This window comes from Sarcophilus harrisii, chromosome 6 (genome assembly GCF_902635505.1).
Source record: "Sarcophilus harrisii chromosome 6, mSarHar1.11, whole genome shotgun sequence".
NCBI lineage: Eukaryota > Metazoa > Chordata > Mammalia > Dasyuromorphia > Dasyuridae > Sarcophilus > Sarcophilus harrisii.
Window position 1 is genome coordinate 182,496,717 of NC_045431.1, and position 18,966 is coordinate 182,515,682.

An 18,966-nucleotide genomic window follows, 5' to 3' on the forward strand; every position below is an offset into this window, starting at 1 on the left:
TATGTCCTCATCTATTTAAATGGTGATAAGGATACTTGCTTGTAAAAATATGGAATGGTGGGTGAAGGACCAGACTTAAAGGCTAGAAGACCTATCTGATACAAATAGCTCTGTAAACCCAGGAAAAGTTACAGACTCAGGTAGATGGCCTATGGACATGATGCTGGGCCTGGAACCTGAGTTCAAATCCAGTCCCAGACATTTACTAGCTGTTTGGCCCTGAGTAAATCCCTTAATCACCATCTGCCTCAGTTAACTACCAGGGTTGCTATGAAGATTAAATGAAACTCTATTTGTAAAACATTTTGCGGTACCTGGCATGTAGTAGACACTACATAAGGGCTTATTGTTTTCATTATCTGTGGTCTCATAACTAAGACTGTAAATTGCAGATGAGTTGTAGGTTTACATCAGTGGAAGGACAGACATTCCCTATATTGTGAAATCACAGGTCAAGAGCCAAAACAAAACCTCTGAATTAGCATACTTAGGGAATGACTGTAAGAAAAGCATGTGGCAAACTTCAGAGTTCTTGAAATGAACACCAGTAAAGAGTTGACCCATGAAGATACCCTTCTACACAAGAGCTCATAGAAAAGATGACTTTTTAAAAGCCTGGACCCATGGCTTTATTTGCCTTTATACTCTTGCAGTTAGCCCAGAACAGAAAAATTAGGGAGAAGATAAGAGCAGAACACAAGGTTTCTCTGAGGTAAAAAGCTTATGGCAGATCTTAGTGTTTGCTTCTTAAAAGATATATTTTTATGGTTCCTGATAAGCAGCTGTCATGCTTATTAATATAGAATAAAGAGAAAAGAACAAATTCAGTATTCAGGGAAGTTATAAGCATTCACATTCTGCCCTTAAGGTGTGATACAGAAGTGGGGAGGTTGGCATATAGTTAAAGTATAGTCTTAGAACCAGATATTTATTCTACTAATGAATGGTGGCCTCTTAAGTGAGTGATTGAAAATGGTGATCATATAACATTGCTAATAGCAATTGCTAAGGGTCATGAAGGACTTCCTTTTAGCAGCTCTGTAGTATAGGGAATGTAAGTATTCTGTCCATTTTACAGAACGAGAAAATTGAGACAGAGACAGATAAAATGATTGCTTATAGTCAAATATCCAGTAATTTCAAAGCCAGGCCTTGAACCACATTTTCTTATTTAGTGTTTGGAGGTCTTTTCATTAATTATATCATGGGTCTTTGGATAGGAAGAAAGAGTAAAAGGCAAGCAAAAAGGAGAAAAAAGCACATTTATCAAGGGCTTGCTTGATCAGGGACTGTACTAAATGCTTTTTGAATACCATAATATTTGATCCTTACAACAATCCTAGGAGATAGGTGCTATTGTTATACCCATTTTTTCATTTGAAGAAACTGAAGCAAAGTAGTTAAAGTAACTTGCCCAATGTGACACAGCTGTAAGTGTTTAGCCATATTTGAATTCAGATCTTTCTGACTCAGCCCACTGCTCTACCCATTGTACTTGGCTTTTTTTTTTTTATTAGATTTTTACAAGGATGACTTTGATAATATTCATTCACTTAATGTATATTATTTGTGTATAGCTATTGTTCTAAATACTAAGAGAGATACAAAGTTGGTTTTTTAAAAGTGTTTGCACAGTGCTTGGAACACAGTAGATGCTTAATGAGCATGTTTTTCCTTCTTTCCAATTTCTTTGTTTCCCAAGTGCCTAGCACTGTGCTTGGGATCCAGCTGACACTTATTGAACTAAATTCAATCTATTAAATCTATTATATCAATCTTTTAAATCCCTACTAGATTTTCAGTTTCTTGAGGATCTTTCTTTGTACCATGTGAATGACCAGGTCTTACAAGCAGTAAATGTTTAATCCATTTACTGAATTAAATTCAGATTAGTCCAGTCACCACTCCATTCACTTTACTTCTGATGGACTTTACCTTCTGCCTTTTCCCTTCATGCTTCCTTCCATACTCTCCTACCATTTTAGGATATCCACTGCTCTTTGCTCTGTCAATCTAAGAACCTTTCTAACACATAAGTTTCCACTTGAATCCCACCTTCTTCAAGCAACAAGCCTTTATGAAGCACCAATATATGTGAGAGACGGGGTGAGGTGCTGAGGGGATCAGTCTGAAGAGTGTGACAATCCCAACTCAACAAGCAGCTTACATTCTAAGGAAAGAGCCCCAAACACATACATTCAGTACAGTGTAGAGAGAACAAATACAAAAGTATACCAAGTGATTAAATAGAAGGGAGTTTGGGGGAGGGAGGGAAGTGGCGGGTGGGTGGACCAGGAAAAGATTCATGTGGCAGATGGTGCCTGAGCTGCAGTGAGAGAGGGACTTTGAAGTCCCATGAAATTCTCCTTCATTATGCTAGTTCCTCTGACTTCTTATAATGCAATCTATACCACTTACTTACTATCTATACTAGCCTCTGGTTCGTAATTAAAACTGATTATACTATATTTTAATTGAACTTTCTACCAATAATTTAATGCTGTTAAATATGTTTTTTTTTCCATATAACTGGGTCAGTAACTTCTACTTTCCAGGGCTCCATTTACTCATCTATAAAATGAGCAGGACCAAATCTAAGATTTTTTTCTTCTGGCAACTGAGCCAGCTTGGAAGTGTCTTAATAACGTATTGGAAAGCAGGATGTTCTTTTATTTTCATTTTTTTCCTCTAGCATTTTTGAAACAGTCATTTCAGAAAGATCTCAGTTCCCTTTTTTCTTAAAAAAGTAATAAGGGGCAGGGATAAATTCACATGCTAGGCTGACTTTCCATGCATACAAATAACCTACCAATGTTTAAGAGATTTTTTAAAAGGAATCTAGTCTAGGCACATCATTTTAGGGAAACAGATACTTAAAGGGGAGGAATAAACTTATCTAAGGTCACATGGTATTCTCAGAGATTCTGTTTCTGAAAAAATCAGAAGCTTTAGGTATAGAAGACAACTCAGCTCAGAGGATGAAGTGCTGATCCAAACTCCACTTCTGACATAGAATGACTGTATGACTGGAGGGCTCCCTTCACTTCTCTGGTTCTTGCAGAAAAGGTGCCAGCCTGCTTCATTAGTAGGTCTTTCCTCACCTGGGACTTCCTCATACTAATGAAAGCAGAGGTCAACTCCCTAGCCTCTTAAAACTTCTAGTATTTGCTTCAAAACAATTCAATATTTGAATTGAACTTTACTTGAAAACTGATGAAAAAGGATAAATGATAGAGATTAGTTGTGATATAGATATCTTCACTCACTTCATCATCCTGCCAAAGGCCAAAAATGACCCACCAGGAAGGCAGAACTGGCATCAATCTTGTGATCACAGCTTTGGGTCTGAGTGCTACCTCAACCCTTTTTGAATTATGTGTCACCAAGCATATGATTTTACCTCTGATTCTTAGTTTCCTCATCTGTTAAGGATGATAATAATACGTCTTCTAGCATTGCTTTGAGGAAAGTGTCTTAGGAGATATATGATATGAGCATTTTAAAGCATTTACTGTGCATGAACACTCTGCTATATAAATATGAGCTGTTACTTTATTTTAAAAGGTGAAACATCCTGTTTTCTTGCTGAATTTCTTAGCAGAATTATGTCCTGATTTGCTTCCCCTATGATTACTGTACTCTAACCTTGCACAGAAGTCTTTGGGAGGGTTCAGTGGGTGTATGCATATAAAAGAAGATTGAGTGACTTTAACAATAATGGCCATAGAGGGTATGGCCCAAATTGGTTTCTCTTTCTTAGGTTCTGTTGCCAGGCTTTTACAAATTTGTTTTGACTGAGTCGTGAAAACAAAATAGTAATATTAGACATTAAGTCATCTAAAGAGCAAAGGAGGCAGGGGGTAGAGACAGTACAGAAGAAATATTACGTGTATGTATATATATGTATATATACATATACTTATATATATATAAACTGAATTTCAATAGTTCATAAATTTTCCTTGCATCTAGTAATAAATCAAAGTGATCACAGAACAGTGCTCAAGGAATATATTCATGATCCTTTGAGAAATTCTGTCTAAACTCAGAAGATTTCACAGAATTTCAGAGTGGGAAGGCATATTACAAAATGCAGAATAATGATGATGACAACATGAGAGACAGAAGTTGAGAGCTGGGAGGATTTTAGAACATAGAACATGTAATGTCAGACACAGAAGAAAACTCAGAATGTAAGATATATAAAGTCAGTTCTAGAAGGGACCTTAGAATGTAGAACATGGAATCGTCAGAAATGAAATATCATCCCTAGAAGGAGCATTAAAATATAAAAACATCACAGCTAGCAGAAATCTTTAAAATTAGTGTATTAACCGTTCTTAATGTACAGTCATTTTCTAAGGTTCCTCTTTTCCCTAATGGCCTAATCACTCCATAGGGTGATGGTTCTGATGTGTAACACTTGAATACTTTTCCTGGGTTATGTGACCACATTTTCAATGCAACTTAGTCAGTTTACAGTATAACCCTGTTCTTGGCTACTTAAGTAAAACCAAAGCAGATCTGCATAGTTTACTTTATATCAGGGTGTTCTTTGAATTTTCATTTTTTTCCCTAGCACTGTTGAAACAATCATTTCAGAAGGAACTTTGCCCAATACTTCCAACATCATTTACATTAGTTCAAGCATTTTAGCAATATTTGACAAAGCCAGAGGCTTCTGTTTAGTTTGGTGGTGTTGCTAACAATCTCTTAGAATTCTTGAGGCTAACCTTGCTAAATCCATCGCCACTATGGAAATGTGATCCGGAGGGGCAGTGTAGTGCAGTGGCAAGGGCAATGGGGGAATTCAAATCTCTAATTCTGCTACTTATTAGTTATATGATCTGGAGCAACTCACTTTACTCCTATGAGCCTCATTTATAAAAGTGGGGATTATGTGTTTACTTATAAGTGAAGGGGAAGAGGTAAGCATTTATTAAAGCCTTACTCTGTGCCAGGCATCAAAAGAGGATATAAACAAGGTGCATATAGGAAAACTGGATATAATCAAAGAGGGAAGATACTAACATTAAGGGGGCTCAGGAAAGGCTTCTTCTAAAAGACAATTTTAATTTGAAGGAAGCTAGGGAAGCCAGGCAGTGGAAATGAAGAAAACAAACATATTTTGTAGAGAAAATGGCAACTTATTAGCTGCTCAAATACCTTAATAAGACATTAGTGATATGAATTATTATTATGTTATAAAATATTCAGGTAATGCATTTTAAGCTATAATAGTATGTACCTAGTAGGGGAAATGAAAATTGGGATGACTAAAATTCACCTTCAATATCCTGAAATATTGTCTTAGTGTTGATGTTCCTATAGCATTTAGAGATCATCGAATTTATAGCTGGATGGAACCTTAGAATTACTTAATTTACTCTTCTCATTTTATAGATCAGGAAACTGAGGCTCAGAGGGGAAATGTTTTGCCCAAATAGTAAATGACAGCAGCAGGAGTGGGAATCAACCCTCATCTTCCAATGCCAAATCCAGGGCTTTTCCTCTACCCAGCATTTCCAGCACATGCCAATTGATGGCAGCTTCCTTTATAAGAAAAAAAAAATACGAGTTCTGACAAATTGGAAAGCACCATCAGGTCCACAACTGTTATTTCATTTAAAAAATGACTGATTCCGTGTTAATTAGGATTCCGTTGCCAGAGGACCACAGCTCAGGTAAGGGATGGGATCCACAGGTACCCCCTTCCCCCACCACGAGCCCAAGGGCAAGCAGAAAAATAGGAATTAAGAAACTCTCAACTCCACCACATGCAAAGCAGCCCAGCTGCCAGCTACCCAAGCAGAAATAAGCCCACATCACCAGCGCTAGCAGGAATACAAAGGACCTTCCCCAAAAGACTTCTTTTAAAAAAAAAATCACAATACAGTGACCTCTGACAAGCCAGCTCATCCGTAGAGGCTTTCGGATGTTTCCTACCTTCAAAGGTAATGCTCCTGTTAAGCTGTGTTAACTCTGAGGCTGTATTTGGATCCCTTTTCCCTCATAGCAATTTCCTTCCCCCCTCCTGGGAGGAGGGAGAGGAGAAAAACCTGGCGCTGCTAGCAGTCTGTAAGGGAGGATCAGTTCTCAGCTTTGTCGTTTCCTCGTAGATCTCGCCACCCAAAGCCTGGCTTGCTACCCCCAAACACCTGCTCTTTGGAACAGGGGGAAATGCCGGCAGTCTCGTTCAGCAGCCACCTCTACAGCAGCTCAGGGGGGGGGGGGGGGGGGGGGGGTAGGGGGGATGTCTGTTAGCAAAGCAGCAGTAGAATAGGTATTTCAGCATCAGAATATACCATTCTGCCCCACAGTAGGCTCAAAGTTGCTACACCCTGCTTGGAGGAATTAGTCTCGTCTCAATGCACAAGCTTCCAGCCCCAAAAGAAGGGCGAAAGCAAGGAGGCTTCCAGAGTGGGTTGTGCACCTCCCAGAGCATCCTAGCAGCAGCAGCTTAGGGGCAAACAAAAGCATCAATCTTCACTGCAAAAGCTTTATCCTTTACAGCATAGAAAAGAGTGGTTTTTTTTTTCCCTTTCTGCTTCTCAGTCAAGACAGTCCCTTCCTCCCCCGCTAGGATTTAGCCAATTCACCTCATTTGCAGGGTGTGCTCTATAGTTGCAATTGTCTGAGTTTCCAAGGATATTTAATGCGTGCAGACCCCTAATCTTGAGGCAATGTCTATGAGTCAGCACAGTGTAGTGGAAAGATCTCGTAGCCAGGAGATCTGGGTTCAAATCATAGTCCTGATCATTACTAGCTCTGCAACCAAGTGTCAGTGAATTTTCTCTGAGAACCTCGAAATCCCCCATTTGTATAATGGGAGCAAAAAACTTGGACCTTTCTTGCTTTTTTCCCCCCAATATGGCTAAAGTGGTAAAATGCTTTGCATGATTTCATATGTATAATTGATATTATATTTTTTGCCTTCACAATGGAAAGGAGGGAGAGGAATCAGAACTCAATTTAAAAAATTAATATTAAAAATAAAAAATGGTGTATGGGATGTGGAGCTTACATTATTGCACACCATCAACTGACAGTTTCACAAAAGTGAAAACACTTTTGAAGATGTAAAACATCATGAAAATGGGAAGTCTTCCTATTAAAAGTGCTACCTTGAATCTCTTATGCTGCTATGAGGAACTGGTTCTTTGATTTTAATAATGTCCTATTGAAGAGTTTCTTGCCTATGGTAGATTGAAAAAAAATGTGCTAGGTTTGGAGTCTCTGAAACCCTGGATTTTTGTCATGACTGTCATTCACTAGTAGTGTGACATGGTATAAGCCACATTCCCTCACTGGATTTCAGTTTCCTCATAATTAAAATGGAGGGAAGGACTAGATGGCCCTCCAGAGTTTCTAAATTCTGTGATTCCATGTGTAGCTATGGGACTCCCACTGTGCGAGACAAAATCAGATTACAATGATGCAAACTCCACCTCCCATTTATCATTCATTTATTTTTAATATTAATTTTTAATCACCCAGCTGAGCCAGAAAGGAAGAGACAAAAAAAAAGCTAGAAATGAACATGCAAATAGATAGCAGCGAATCAGTCATCATAAAAGTACAACTTAATTAGTATCATAGGAGATTATTACAAATCAATAAATTTAAAATAAGTTCTGTGACTAGATACTGAAAATATAGTAAGACCTAATGGCACAGTCTTTAAACTCAAGAAGCTTACAATTCAAAGGGAAGATAAATGTTTTTCACATCTGAATGAGACAATGCCAAAACTAATTTTATCAATGAAAATGGGATTAAAGAAGATATATGCATATAAATTTTCTTTGTTGCTGCACCCTCAGGATGTCTTTTCCATAATAGCCCTGCAGTTGAAATCTCCTATGTGTATTGTTCTGTCCATGGTAAAAGGTGATCAAGGCAAAGAAAATGTCCAAAGTGTCATAGGAATTTATGGGAATCATTGGGGAAGGGATTCTCTTTCATGAAAAAGGGATCATGAAAGGGATCTTGAAAGAAGAGAAAGATTTCAACAAATAGAGTTGAGGAAGGAGTGAATAATCATAAAATGGAAAGAAACCTTAGAAATTAATACAGAATCACAAAGCTGAAGCATTGTTGGGGGTCTTCAAAGGCAACCTAAGTTAACCAGTCCTTCAATAAAGATTTCTTCTGATTTATCCCACCGAAGGCTCATCCAATCTCTAATGGAAGACCACCAGAGAAGTCAAGGAGAGCTCCTAAGGCAACCCATTCTACTTGTAGGTAGATATGATTGTTAGGAAGTCTGCCTTTCTGTAACTTTGATACCTTCCTCCTACCTTCCGTGCTTCAGGGTCAGAACAAGGCTGATCTCTGCACTACAAAATAGCCCACGAAATATCTGAAGACAACTCTGGCTTAGTATACTTAGTTCTTTCATTAATCCTTATTTGGCATGAACTCCTTATTTTAAAATCCTGGTTGCCCTTCTTTGGATATAACGACGTCCTTAAAATGGATTGCCTTTAATTAAGTATACAGTCACAGATTTGTATGGTCTGACCAAGGCCCTCTACCATATCTTGTCATCTTACCTTTACAGCCCTACTTCATATTACTCTCTGCCACGATAAAGTAGACTACTTTCTGCCTCCCTATCACATTCCAAACATTTGGACTTTTGTGCCTCATGCTGCCACTTAGGTTTGGGGTATCTCCCTTCCTCTCTCTGTTAAATTTTATCCAATTCTATCCTAATCTGAATGCTATTTTTTCTATAAACCCTCCCTCATTCCTCACTGAGCAAAGACTTCTTCCCTGAGGCCTAATATGGAAGTCTGTCTTATAATGTCATAGATTATGCCATAATTAATATTGATTAATGAAAATGAATATTAATATTAGAATTATAGTTGTGAAATTCACCAATAGTCTAAGCATTCACAGTGAAGAAATTTCACAATGGGAAGGAGGTAGAAAAATCAGAACTCAATTAAAAAAATAATATTGAAAATAAGTAAATGATAAATGGGAGCTGAGGCTTGCATCTTTGCATAGCATCACCTGGCAGAATTATTGTTATGAATACACTTTTGAAGATGCAAAACACCACTGAAATGAGAACTATTCCTATTAAAAGTGCTATCTCCTATGCTGCTGGGAGGAACTGGTCCCTTGATTTTAATACATGTCATAGTGAAGAGTTTCTTGCCTGTGGTAGACTGAAAAAATGTGCTATGTTGCAAGAAAACAGACTATGGAAATAGAGAATGATTATTTGTTTTGTGTCTTCTCTCTCCTATGAGGGCAGGGATCAGGCTTTAGAAAATTCTGTTCTTCCTGCAAGAAGGGCTATGAGAGTAGTAGATTCTTCAAAGGGCTAGCTGCTCTTGTTCATGGCTTTGTCACTAGCTTTCCATGTGACCCAGGGCAAATCTGGGTCCTAGTTTCTTCACTGGTAAAATGAGGAAACAGGATATTTGTCTTTGAATTTCCTCACTTCGGTAGTATCTTTCACTTCCCTTCCATCTGGTTCTCTTCCAATAATCTTCTTGGTCCAAGATTGTTCATCTTACTTACTTAACACATTTACTTACATTTTCTTGTCCCTTGCCAATTATCTTCTCAAATTAATCTTTAAAAAAATCTATTTCCTGAACAATCTTCCTAATACATTCTACATTTCACTGAATGTAAGCTTTCTGAGGGCAAGGTCTCTTTTGCTTTTTGCATCTCCAGAGCTTGCTACAAAGCCTGACATATAGCAGGTGTTTAATAAAAGCTTATTGATTCATTGGCTGCACTCTAATCATGCAGTTTCTATCCTGAAAAGGCTTTCAGTGGGTTCTCATTGACAGATGAATACATTCCTAAACCTACTATTGAGGTTCCATTCTACTCCATAGATCCACTGACCAAATTAGATTCCTTTGTCACACATTCTCAGCTACTCTCTTCATACCTTTGTTCATTCTATGCTACGGGCCCAAAATGGACCCTTATTTACTCATCTCTATCTGCTGGAGTTACATTCCTCTGTTCCGTAAAAACTCAATGCTACATCCCCTCTAACTGAAATTTGTCCCTTCTTCCTCAGATTTCTTATTGTATAATGTTTAGATTTCTTGGATTGCTTCAGTCTGCATGTGTCATTGTTCAAACAACCAATTAACTGAGCTCAAAATCTATTTATGCAATTGTCTATGAGTTATAAGCTCGTGAGAGCATCACCTTTGTCTCCCCAGCACAGTGCCTTGTTTCTATATAGCCCAATGTTTTCATAGCTCTATGATATCATTAGTATGGGTAGTTCCTCTATCAAAGCACACTGTAGCTTTCCCCATATGTTTTCTCATAGTATGACCCTTGTTTCTAAATTTCCATAAATATAACATAGACAATCTACCCAATACACTGGAAGCCTCCTTCTGTTTCTTTTACTATTTTATAGAATGTTTAATTTTGGGGCCATATATTTGTTTGTTCTGACTTGCATCACATGATAGGTCTACTTTTCTGGTAGAGCATATTTTTGAGTCTGTCTTGTTATATAATATAGTTGGTGAGCATGCAAAGCATACTCCACTGATGCAATTCCCTTGTGGACTTTGGATCTTACATGGACATTCTGTAAATTGGTTCTAGTCTGGAGAAGAACCTTTTAATTGCTATGGATCCATAACTGGGATGCACCAACAAACCAAAGCAAGTCCCCAGGTATATCTCTTTCCAAGTTGGCTAGAATGAGGACAAAATTTTTGGAGTAAGAATAAAAACAAAGCTTCTGTGCCAGTGCTCTTAATTCTATAATATTTTAAAGGTTTGTACAGTGTGAAGTATGTAAGGAAAGAATTTTTGTCCCAATTTCATAGATGAGGAAATTGAGGCACAGAGGTGTGTGAAAGAACCTTGCTTTGGATAACACAGCAAGTAGTGACAGAAGTAGCATTTGAATTCCCTAAAGCAATCCTCTGACAAGAAAAAAAAATCTTAGGGAATAAATGCCACAGGAAAATGAACCAACATGTACATCCTTCTGCTGTTGGTCCTGCCTTAGAGAAAAAGACAAATTCACTCATTGAGTCTCTAGCCCAGTTTCCCTCTTGAACAAATTGGTGCATTTGTGTTTCATCTTATACAACTCATATGTGTTGTATCTCCATATCATGTCCCTAGAGATCATTCCTCTCTGTCAGTAGGCTTTGTGATATGTCCATAGAGTTCTGGACCCTTAAAGCTAGAAGGAACTTTGAACACAGAAAGACAGAACACAGAAAGACCTTAGAATAGAGAATATAAGATAGCAGAGATGCTAGAGCTGAATGGGACCTTAAATTACAGAATGTTAGAACTCAAAGGGTCCTTAAGAGTCTTAGGAGACCCTAGTCCAGAGTTTCTTAAACTTTTTCCATTCATGACCCCTTTTTGCCAGAGAAATTTTTGTGTGATTCTGGGTATATAGATATATAAAATAGCTATACAAATCAGTCATTTACCAATAATAAATCATATGGAAATTTATCTTAAAATAATACTTTGGTATACATATAATTTTACCATTTGTTAAATACAAAAGCAAATTTGCATACTAAAGAGATAAATGTACTTGTTTATTTTTACATAAAAAATTAAATCTTGGTGAAATATTTGATATCTTTTAATGTTGCCAAATTTTTCAGGAGTCCTACATTCAGATATGCCACCTTATATGGGTTTAAGAAGTTTTGCTCTAGTTCAACCCTTTCACTATAAGAAAGATAAAGAAGTCCCTGAGACAGCACAAAGCAGGCCAGTCTAGAGCAGGGAAGAGAAGTTCAGTCACCTGATTCGAGGTAGTGAAATAGATTGTTGGTTAATGTGTATGTGTGGGTAAGGATGTGTGTGAGCCAGTGGTGTGGGATTGCTTGCCTGTTCTATATGTATGGAAACATGTCCGTGTACATGCTGATATGTCATATAGATTTCAGAAAGAATATGTGTGGTTATGGTAAACATATGTATGCATATTGGTATGTTTTGGGGTTTCAGCAAGTTTAAGGGACTCTTTTTACTCACCTCCAAAACTCTGCCTGTAATGTATTTTCCACAGCTGTCGCATCTAATGCCAAACTTAGTATGATAGTCGGCTTCACAGTAGGGGACACCATCCCTAAGAATGAAAGTAGACAACAATTAACAAGGTTCTCAATTTTATTTATAAATCTCTTAGAGTGTTCAGCTTGTTTAAAGGCTACAATACTGTAATCCCTGAAAAGAAATACATATCCAAACATGAGATATATGCATTCACTTCAAAATTGCAAAGATACTCTCTCACCTCCTCACCCATAAAAAATACACACACACACACACACACACACACACACACAACATACTTGATCTTTTGATTGGACAAGGTTTGTGAGAAATGTTACAGTAAGAATCCAATTCTCTCTCAAAAAATTCTACAACAGAAGGTTTTCGCGAAATATAGATTCTAAAATAAATAGGAAAACAAGGGCAGTCTTCAGGCTAACCAAATTATGAACCAAAGATAGTTATGGTCATTTTTAATCAAAACACTGCTAATCAGTGAGTAACTGATGTCAGCATAGTTTAATGCTTATGGGAAAATGATGAATTATAAAAGCTGATATTTAGAATTGAATCATGTTCCCAGCTGCCTCTCTTATAAAAGCAAAGAGCACAGTGTCACAAATTTGGTTGTGGTGGTGGGGACTTAATATAACACAATGAATGATTGCAGTGATGATGGTTATGATGAGGATCAGTTTCTTGCCATTCTTTCATGAGTGGTCTATCAGATTCCTAGCAAAATGGAAGTCAAGATCACTTGTTCATTTTTCCTATCCCATTGGTATAATTCTGCCATGTTCTCAAAGTTCTCATGGTATTCACAGAATTTCAGATTGAACAGGACTTTGGAATACAGAATAGAGAATATTTGAGGAAGGAACGAATGAATGAAGAAATGAAAAGAGAAGTTAAGCATTGAGGAGGGAGGAAGAAAGATAGATTGCTTTAATAGGCCGTGAAATTTCAGTCATCCAAAGTCCTCAAATAGACACTATTTGTTTAAGATGTTGTAGAGGACATTCCCATTTACATTGAGAAGTCTTCTGAGGTCTCTTCCAACTGTGAGATTTTTGAACTATGATTTTATATGACCTGTCATCTAAACAAGTTTTTAAATCACTGCAGGAATGTGGCTGAAGATTCCTTGGTTCATCAAACTGACTGAAATCCCATAGCATACAGAGACCCTGGGACATCAAATGTCAATAATATAGGAATTCTAAGTATGTCCCCTAACCTGCCCTTGTATTTCAGCTTGCAGTTTTTCAAAAGACCTTGATATTCTCCCTCACCATATGCAGCTTCATGTTTACTACACATAAACATCATCAAAATAAAGATGAGAAAGAAATTTGACCCCAAGTATTCAGTGGTGTCTAATACTCATTGGATCAGTACACCTGAGACTGAGTCTGAGAGTTGTAAAAGGTAAAATTTCCATGGAAACAGGAATCTGCCCTCATCTCAAACTTAACAGTTGTATTTTTGGAGAACTATGTGGGCTGGTAAGTAACATGAATGCAATGGGGGTGAGTTAACATCATAATATGAACTTAAATCCCTGCATTTTCTGATTTGAGTTTTAATTGGCAAATAAACTGCTAACACAGCTCTAAGCTTTCAAAGTTTAACACATTTCTGCTGTTAGTCATACTTTTCACTTAAGTCTAGCAATGAAATTAATATTCAGGTTGGAAATACTGAAGAGTTACTGGGAATATTATATCATTTTTTCCAGAACTTGAACCTATTTTTGATTGTTTGTTTGCTTTTTAAAAGAAAGTTAGTGAATGTAATTTAGTTATAAAGGCCCTTTCAGGTTTAATGGTCTCTCCTTCTTCATCTCCCTTTCCTGGTTTCCCTGATTTCCTTCAAACCCTAGCTAAATTCCCATCTTCTACAGGAAGTCTTTCCAAATTCCACTTAGTGCCCTTCTTCTATTGATTATTTCCTTTTTATTCTGTTCGTAGCTTATATATACCAGCTGTTTGCATGTTCTCTACTCTATTAGAATGTGAGCTTCTCAAGGGTAGGCATTGACTTTTGCCTTCTTTTGTCTAGTTCTTAACAGTGTGCCTAGCATATAGTAGGTGCTTAATGTTTACTGACTAACCTAAAACCAGTAGTGCATGGATAACTCTTAGATGATCTTAGTCAAATCATTGCATCTTAGTTTCCTCTTATATAAAATAAAGATATTGGATTAGATGACATTTCAAGGGCAGCAAATAATAAAAACTTTCACTTATTTAGTACTTTTTCTGTTCACAAAGTCCTTTCCTCACAAATCTGTCCATTTCTAGTACTGGCATTATTCCCATTATCTGGCAAATGAGAAAACATTTTCTAAGAGCTTGTGGCTAGCCAGAAGAATAGCTTAGCATGGGAACTTCTATTTACACAGTGCTTTAGAATTTTCCAAGTGCTTGCCATGGTGTGAGCTCATATTTATATATTGCTTTAGGATTTTCTAAGAACTTGCCTCATCACAGTTCTGTGAGACAGAGAAGGAAAAGGGGGAGAAGTCCCATTATTTTTAATAAGTTTTTTTATTTTCAAAATATATACAAAAATAATTTTCAACATTCAACCTGGTGTCCCCAAATTTTCTCCTTTCCTTACCCCTCTTCCCACCACTGGATGGCAAGTAACCCAATATAGGCTAAATGTGCAATTTTTCTAAACATATTTCCACTTTTATCATGCTGCACAAGAAAAATCAGATCAAAAAGGAAAAAAAGTGAGAAAGAAAACAAATAGTAAGCAAACAACAACAAAAAGGTTGAAAATACTATGTTGTATTGTTCTGTAAGAAATGACCAGCAAGATGAATACAGAGAAGCTTGGAGAGAATTACATGAACTGATGCTAAGTGAAATGAGCAGAACCAAGAGATCATTATATATATCAACAACGATACTGTATGAAGATGTAATCTGATGGAAGTGGATTTCTTTGACAAAGAGACCTAATTCAGTTTCAATTGATCAGTGATGGACAGAAGCAGCTACACCCAAAGAAAAAAACACTGGGAAATGAATGTAAACTGTTTGCATTTTTGTTTTTCTTCCCGGGTTATTTCTACCTTCTGAATCCAATTCTCCCTGTGCAACAAGAAAACTGTTTGGATCTGCACACATATATTGTATCTAGGATATACTAGGATATATTCAACATATATAGGACTGCTTGCCATCTAGGGGAGGGGGTGGAGGATGGGAGGGAAAAATCAGAACAGAAGTGAGTGCAAGGGATAATGTTGTAAAAAAAAATTACCCTGGCATGGATTGTCAATAAAAAGTTACTATAATAAAAAAAAAGAAAAAAAAAGAAAATACTATGTTGTGATCCGCATTCAGTTCCCACAGTTCTCTCTCTAGGTGTAGACTGCTCTTTTCATCATAAGACCATTGGAACTGACCTGAATCACCTTGCTGATGAAAAGAGCCACATCCATCAGAATTAATCATCATATAATCTTGTTTCAATGTTCTTTGGGTTCTATTTATTTCACTTAACATCATTTCACATAAGTCTTTGCAGGCTTTTCTGAATCATCCTGCTATTGGTCAATGCTTAATTTCAGCAATTCCATTTTACAAATGAGGAAAGTGAGAATCAGGGAGAAACAATTTTCCCTAGGTTCACACACAGCTTGTAAGAAAAGTACCCCAGGTGTGATCTCAAATCTTATGGATGCTATAGAAATACCTTTTCCATAACACCATTCTGCTCCATTCTTGCAACAGTAGAGAAAATTCAAATCTTATTTAAGTCCAACACTCCCTATTCTGTTTCTGTTTCTCTGTCCCCTTCCTTATCTGCCTTGTATTACTCTCACTTGGGTACAAATCTATCACATCTTCCTCTCCCTCACCCCCATTTTATAGAATGGAAATATCTTCAAGGCAAAGACGTATTGCTTTCATCTTGGTAACCTCATGATCACCTGAAAAAAATTTACTGAAATGTAATTTGATTTTTTTGACTGTTTGGATGACTTTTCTACTTACTTGCTAATATACTCTGCATTCAGTTGCTTTCCACAAGTCTTGCATTTAAAGCAGCCCAAATGCCAGTGTTTGTCCAGAGCCACCAGAGATTGGCCATTTTTGATTTCTGCTCCACAGCCTCCACAATCTGAAAACAGAAACACAAAAACACTTCCTCGTGACCTTGTCATTTATTTATTATATTTATCACTTAGTTATCTTTATCATCAAATCTAGGAAAAGAAGAAACCTCCTGGACTTCCCAGATATAGAAAAGCAACATGAAAAAGCCAATATCAAATGCAAGTTTACCATTAAAAGGAGAATAACTGAGATTTGTAGGCAGAAAGTCCACTTTGGCATCCAAAAAGAACAATTTCTAAATATTTAGAGCCAGCCATCTGCCATCAAAATATCAGTGATATGTTAGGTAATTAATTCAAAGTATAAGAGGAGAATTCAAAATAGGGTGTGCTCAAAGGGCCCTATTAAGCTTTTTCAAGGCCTGGGTTCTATGCTGGCATCATTTCCACTTATTAACAAATATGGAATAATGGAAAGATAGTAGGATTTGCAGCTAAGTGGTGCCATAATGTATCCAGTATAAGGCTAGGAGACAGGAAGACTCATGTTCCTGAGTTCAAATCCAGCCTCAGCCACTTATTAGCTATGTGACCCTGGGCAAGTCACTAACCCTGTTTTGCTCAGCTCTTTCATCTGTAAAATGAGCTGAAGAAAGAAATCTTTATCAAAAAAAACCTGCCAAATGGGATCTGAAGAATTAAATATGACTAAAATGACAAGATTTGAGTTTTAATACTGGTTGTACCACTTTCTACTAGAGGAACCTTTTTAAAAATTTCTATTGACCTCAATATCCTTATTTGTAGAAAGAGGAAGTTGGTTTCAATCAATGGTTCTCAAACTGTGGTTCAGGGATACATGGGGATCCCCAAGAGTTTCAAAAGAATTATGAGGTCAAAGTCTTTTCATAATAATATGAAGACAAATTTGATTTCTAATGTGGTTAACTATCAATAACTATAATCCACATAATAAATAGAAGTTCTTTGGGAAGGTCCTCAATAATTTTTAAGAATATAAAGAAGTTCTGAGACCCCCAATTTTGAGAGCCGTTAAGTTGGATAATCTCCAAGATCTCTTCCATATTTTACAATGCTATGATCCTATGTCTTCCTTCAAGGACCAGCTTAGGTGCCCCCTTCTCTTCCACAGTACTTTGGATACTACCTGAAACACTGAAGATGATTAATAAACACTACTGAATGAATGGGCAATCCTTTCATAAATATATATATATATATATATATATCACAAGCCCTCCATGTCTTTGTAGATTCTTTTTAGCAGTTTCTGTGCTCTCCTTATCCCCCAGTCAATCTCTAGTGGCTAAACTTTTGATAAATGGTCTTCTTGGCTAATTATCTTGGGTTTTTAACTTTCTCTTTAGATACTTCAGAAGCAGTATGGCATAATAGATAGACCCAAAATAAGATCTGTGTTAAATCCTAACTCAATCATTGAATGTACCACCTGGGCAACTCACTTAACCTCTCAGTGTCCTCAGGTAACTCTCTAAGATTGTAAATTGGAGAGCAATTTTCAGTTTGGGTTGATAATAGTAATTTTCTACAGTAACACAATCATAGGTCTGCATATGAAAAAACATTCTTGCCACAGAATCTTAGGATATTGTGAAAAACATACTGAAAACACTTTAACCTGGTAGGGCCTCTTGTAACCTGCACTCTACTAGGATAACCTATGAAAACTCAGGGACATCAACAACCATAGAGAGGCATCTGAAGAAAATGTGACAGGAGGAATCCCCTTATGTCAACATTTTAAGCTAAAACCCACAACCTGGGAAATCCAAGCATCATTTGTATAAGCTATACATGAAAGGATTCTTAACGGGGATGATGAACAAAAAAAGGATAAGATAAAAATATGAGCAGTTGGCATGGAAACAGCAACAATGATTTGAATAAGTTACCTAGAACTCATCTGAATGATGTACTTTTTGCTGTGGACAATTACTGAAAAATCTCAGTGGGAGATTAAAGGAGGAACAAGGCCATAAAAATGAAGGTAAAGAACTAAAACTTCTGCTAGGTAGTAATGTCCACAAGTTGGGGGACAGGAAGAGTGGACAGGAACTGCCTCTGTACATCTGCCAAAGTATATGCCATGGTTTTCCCATGTAGAAATCCACAAGAGACAAAAACCAAGAAAATAGCCAGCAACTAAAATTATGACCTTAGATATGTGTGTGGAAATATCAAGTATGAGTCATAGTCAAAATGAACTGGAAATCCTAACTCAAGAAGGAAAATTTGGACATCATTGATATCATGGAATCTTGATGTGATAAAACCTATGAATGGAATGTGGCTCTGGAAGGGGATGTAGATGATTCAAAATTAACTGGATGGCCTAAACAAAGGGAAGAGTTGGGACAGCTAGATGGCAAAATGGATAGAGCATTGAACCTGAAGTCAGAAGGACCTCAGTTCAAATCCAGCCTTAGATACTTGACACTTACTAGCTGTGTGATCCTGGGAAAGTCACTTAACTCTGCCTTGCCCTCCCCCCCCCCCCCCACCTCCCCAAAAGGGTAGGAATAGGCATCCTTTGGAAGGAAATACGGGAAGTAGGGAAAGAAAGGGGGACAGACTTTGTGGATGAAAATTTTAAAACACTTTGAGGATTCATTTGTTCATTTTAATTTATGTATATGTATGTATGTACATATGTATTTGTTATTTTTCCCATTAGAATAAAAGCTTCTTATGAGTAGAGATTGTTTCATTTTTTGTTCTTGCAAGCCAAGCACCTAGCACATACTTGATGTGTGGCAGGCACTTAGTAAGTACTTGATTGAATTTTTAGTATCTTTGAAGTATAAAAAAGATGG

The 18,966-nt window shown here is 37.0% G+C and overlaps 1 protein-coding gene across 2 annotated transcripts in view; it reads right to left on the bottom strand.

Moving 5' to 3' along the window:
- The window catches only part of ABLIM2 (actin binding LIM protein family member 2), a 225,631-nt gene that overhangs the window by 120,471 nt on the left and 86,194 nt on the right, over positions 1-18,966 (bottom strand). For both annotated transcript variants that reach the window (XM_031942739.1, XM_031942738.1), the window contains 2 exons: positions 16,050-16,176; positions 12,016-12,109 (listed from right to left, as the gene is read on the bottom strand). Coding sequence is in view for 1 of the 2 variants with exons in the window: in XM_031942738.1 (XP_031798598.1) it covers positions 12,016-12,109; positions 16,050-16,176 (221 nt within the window). In the remaining variant the exon portion in view is untranslated. The remainder of the gene's footprint in view (positions 1-12,015; positions 12,110-16,049; positions 16,177-18,966) is intronic.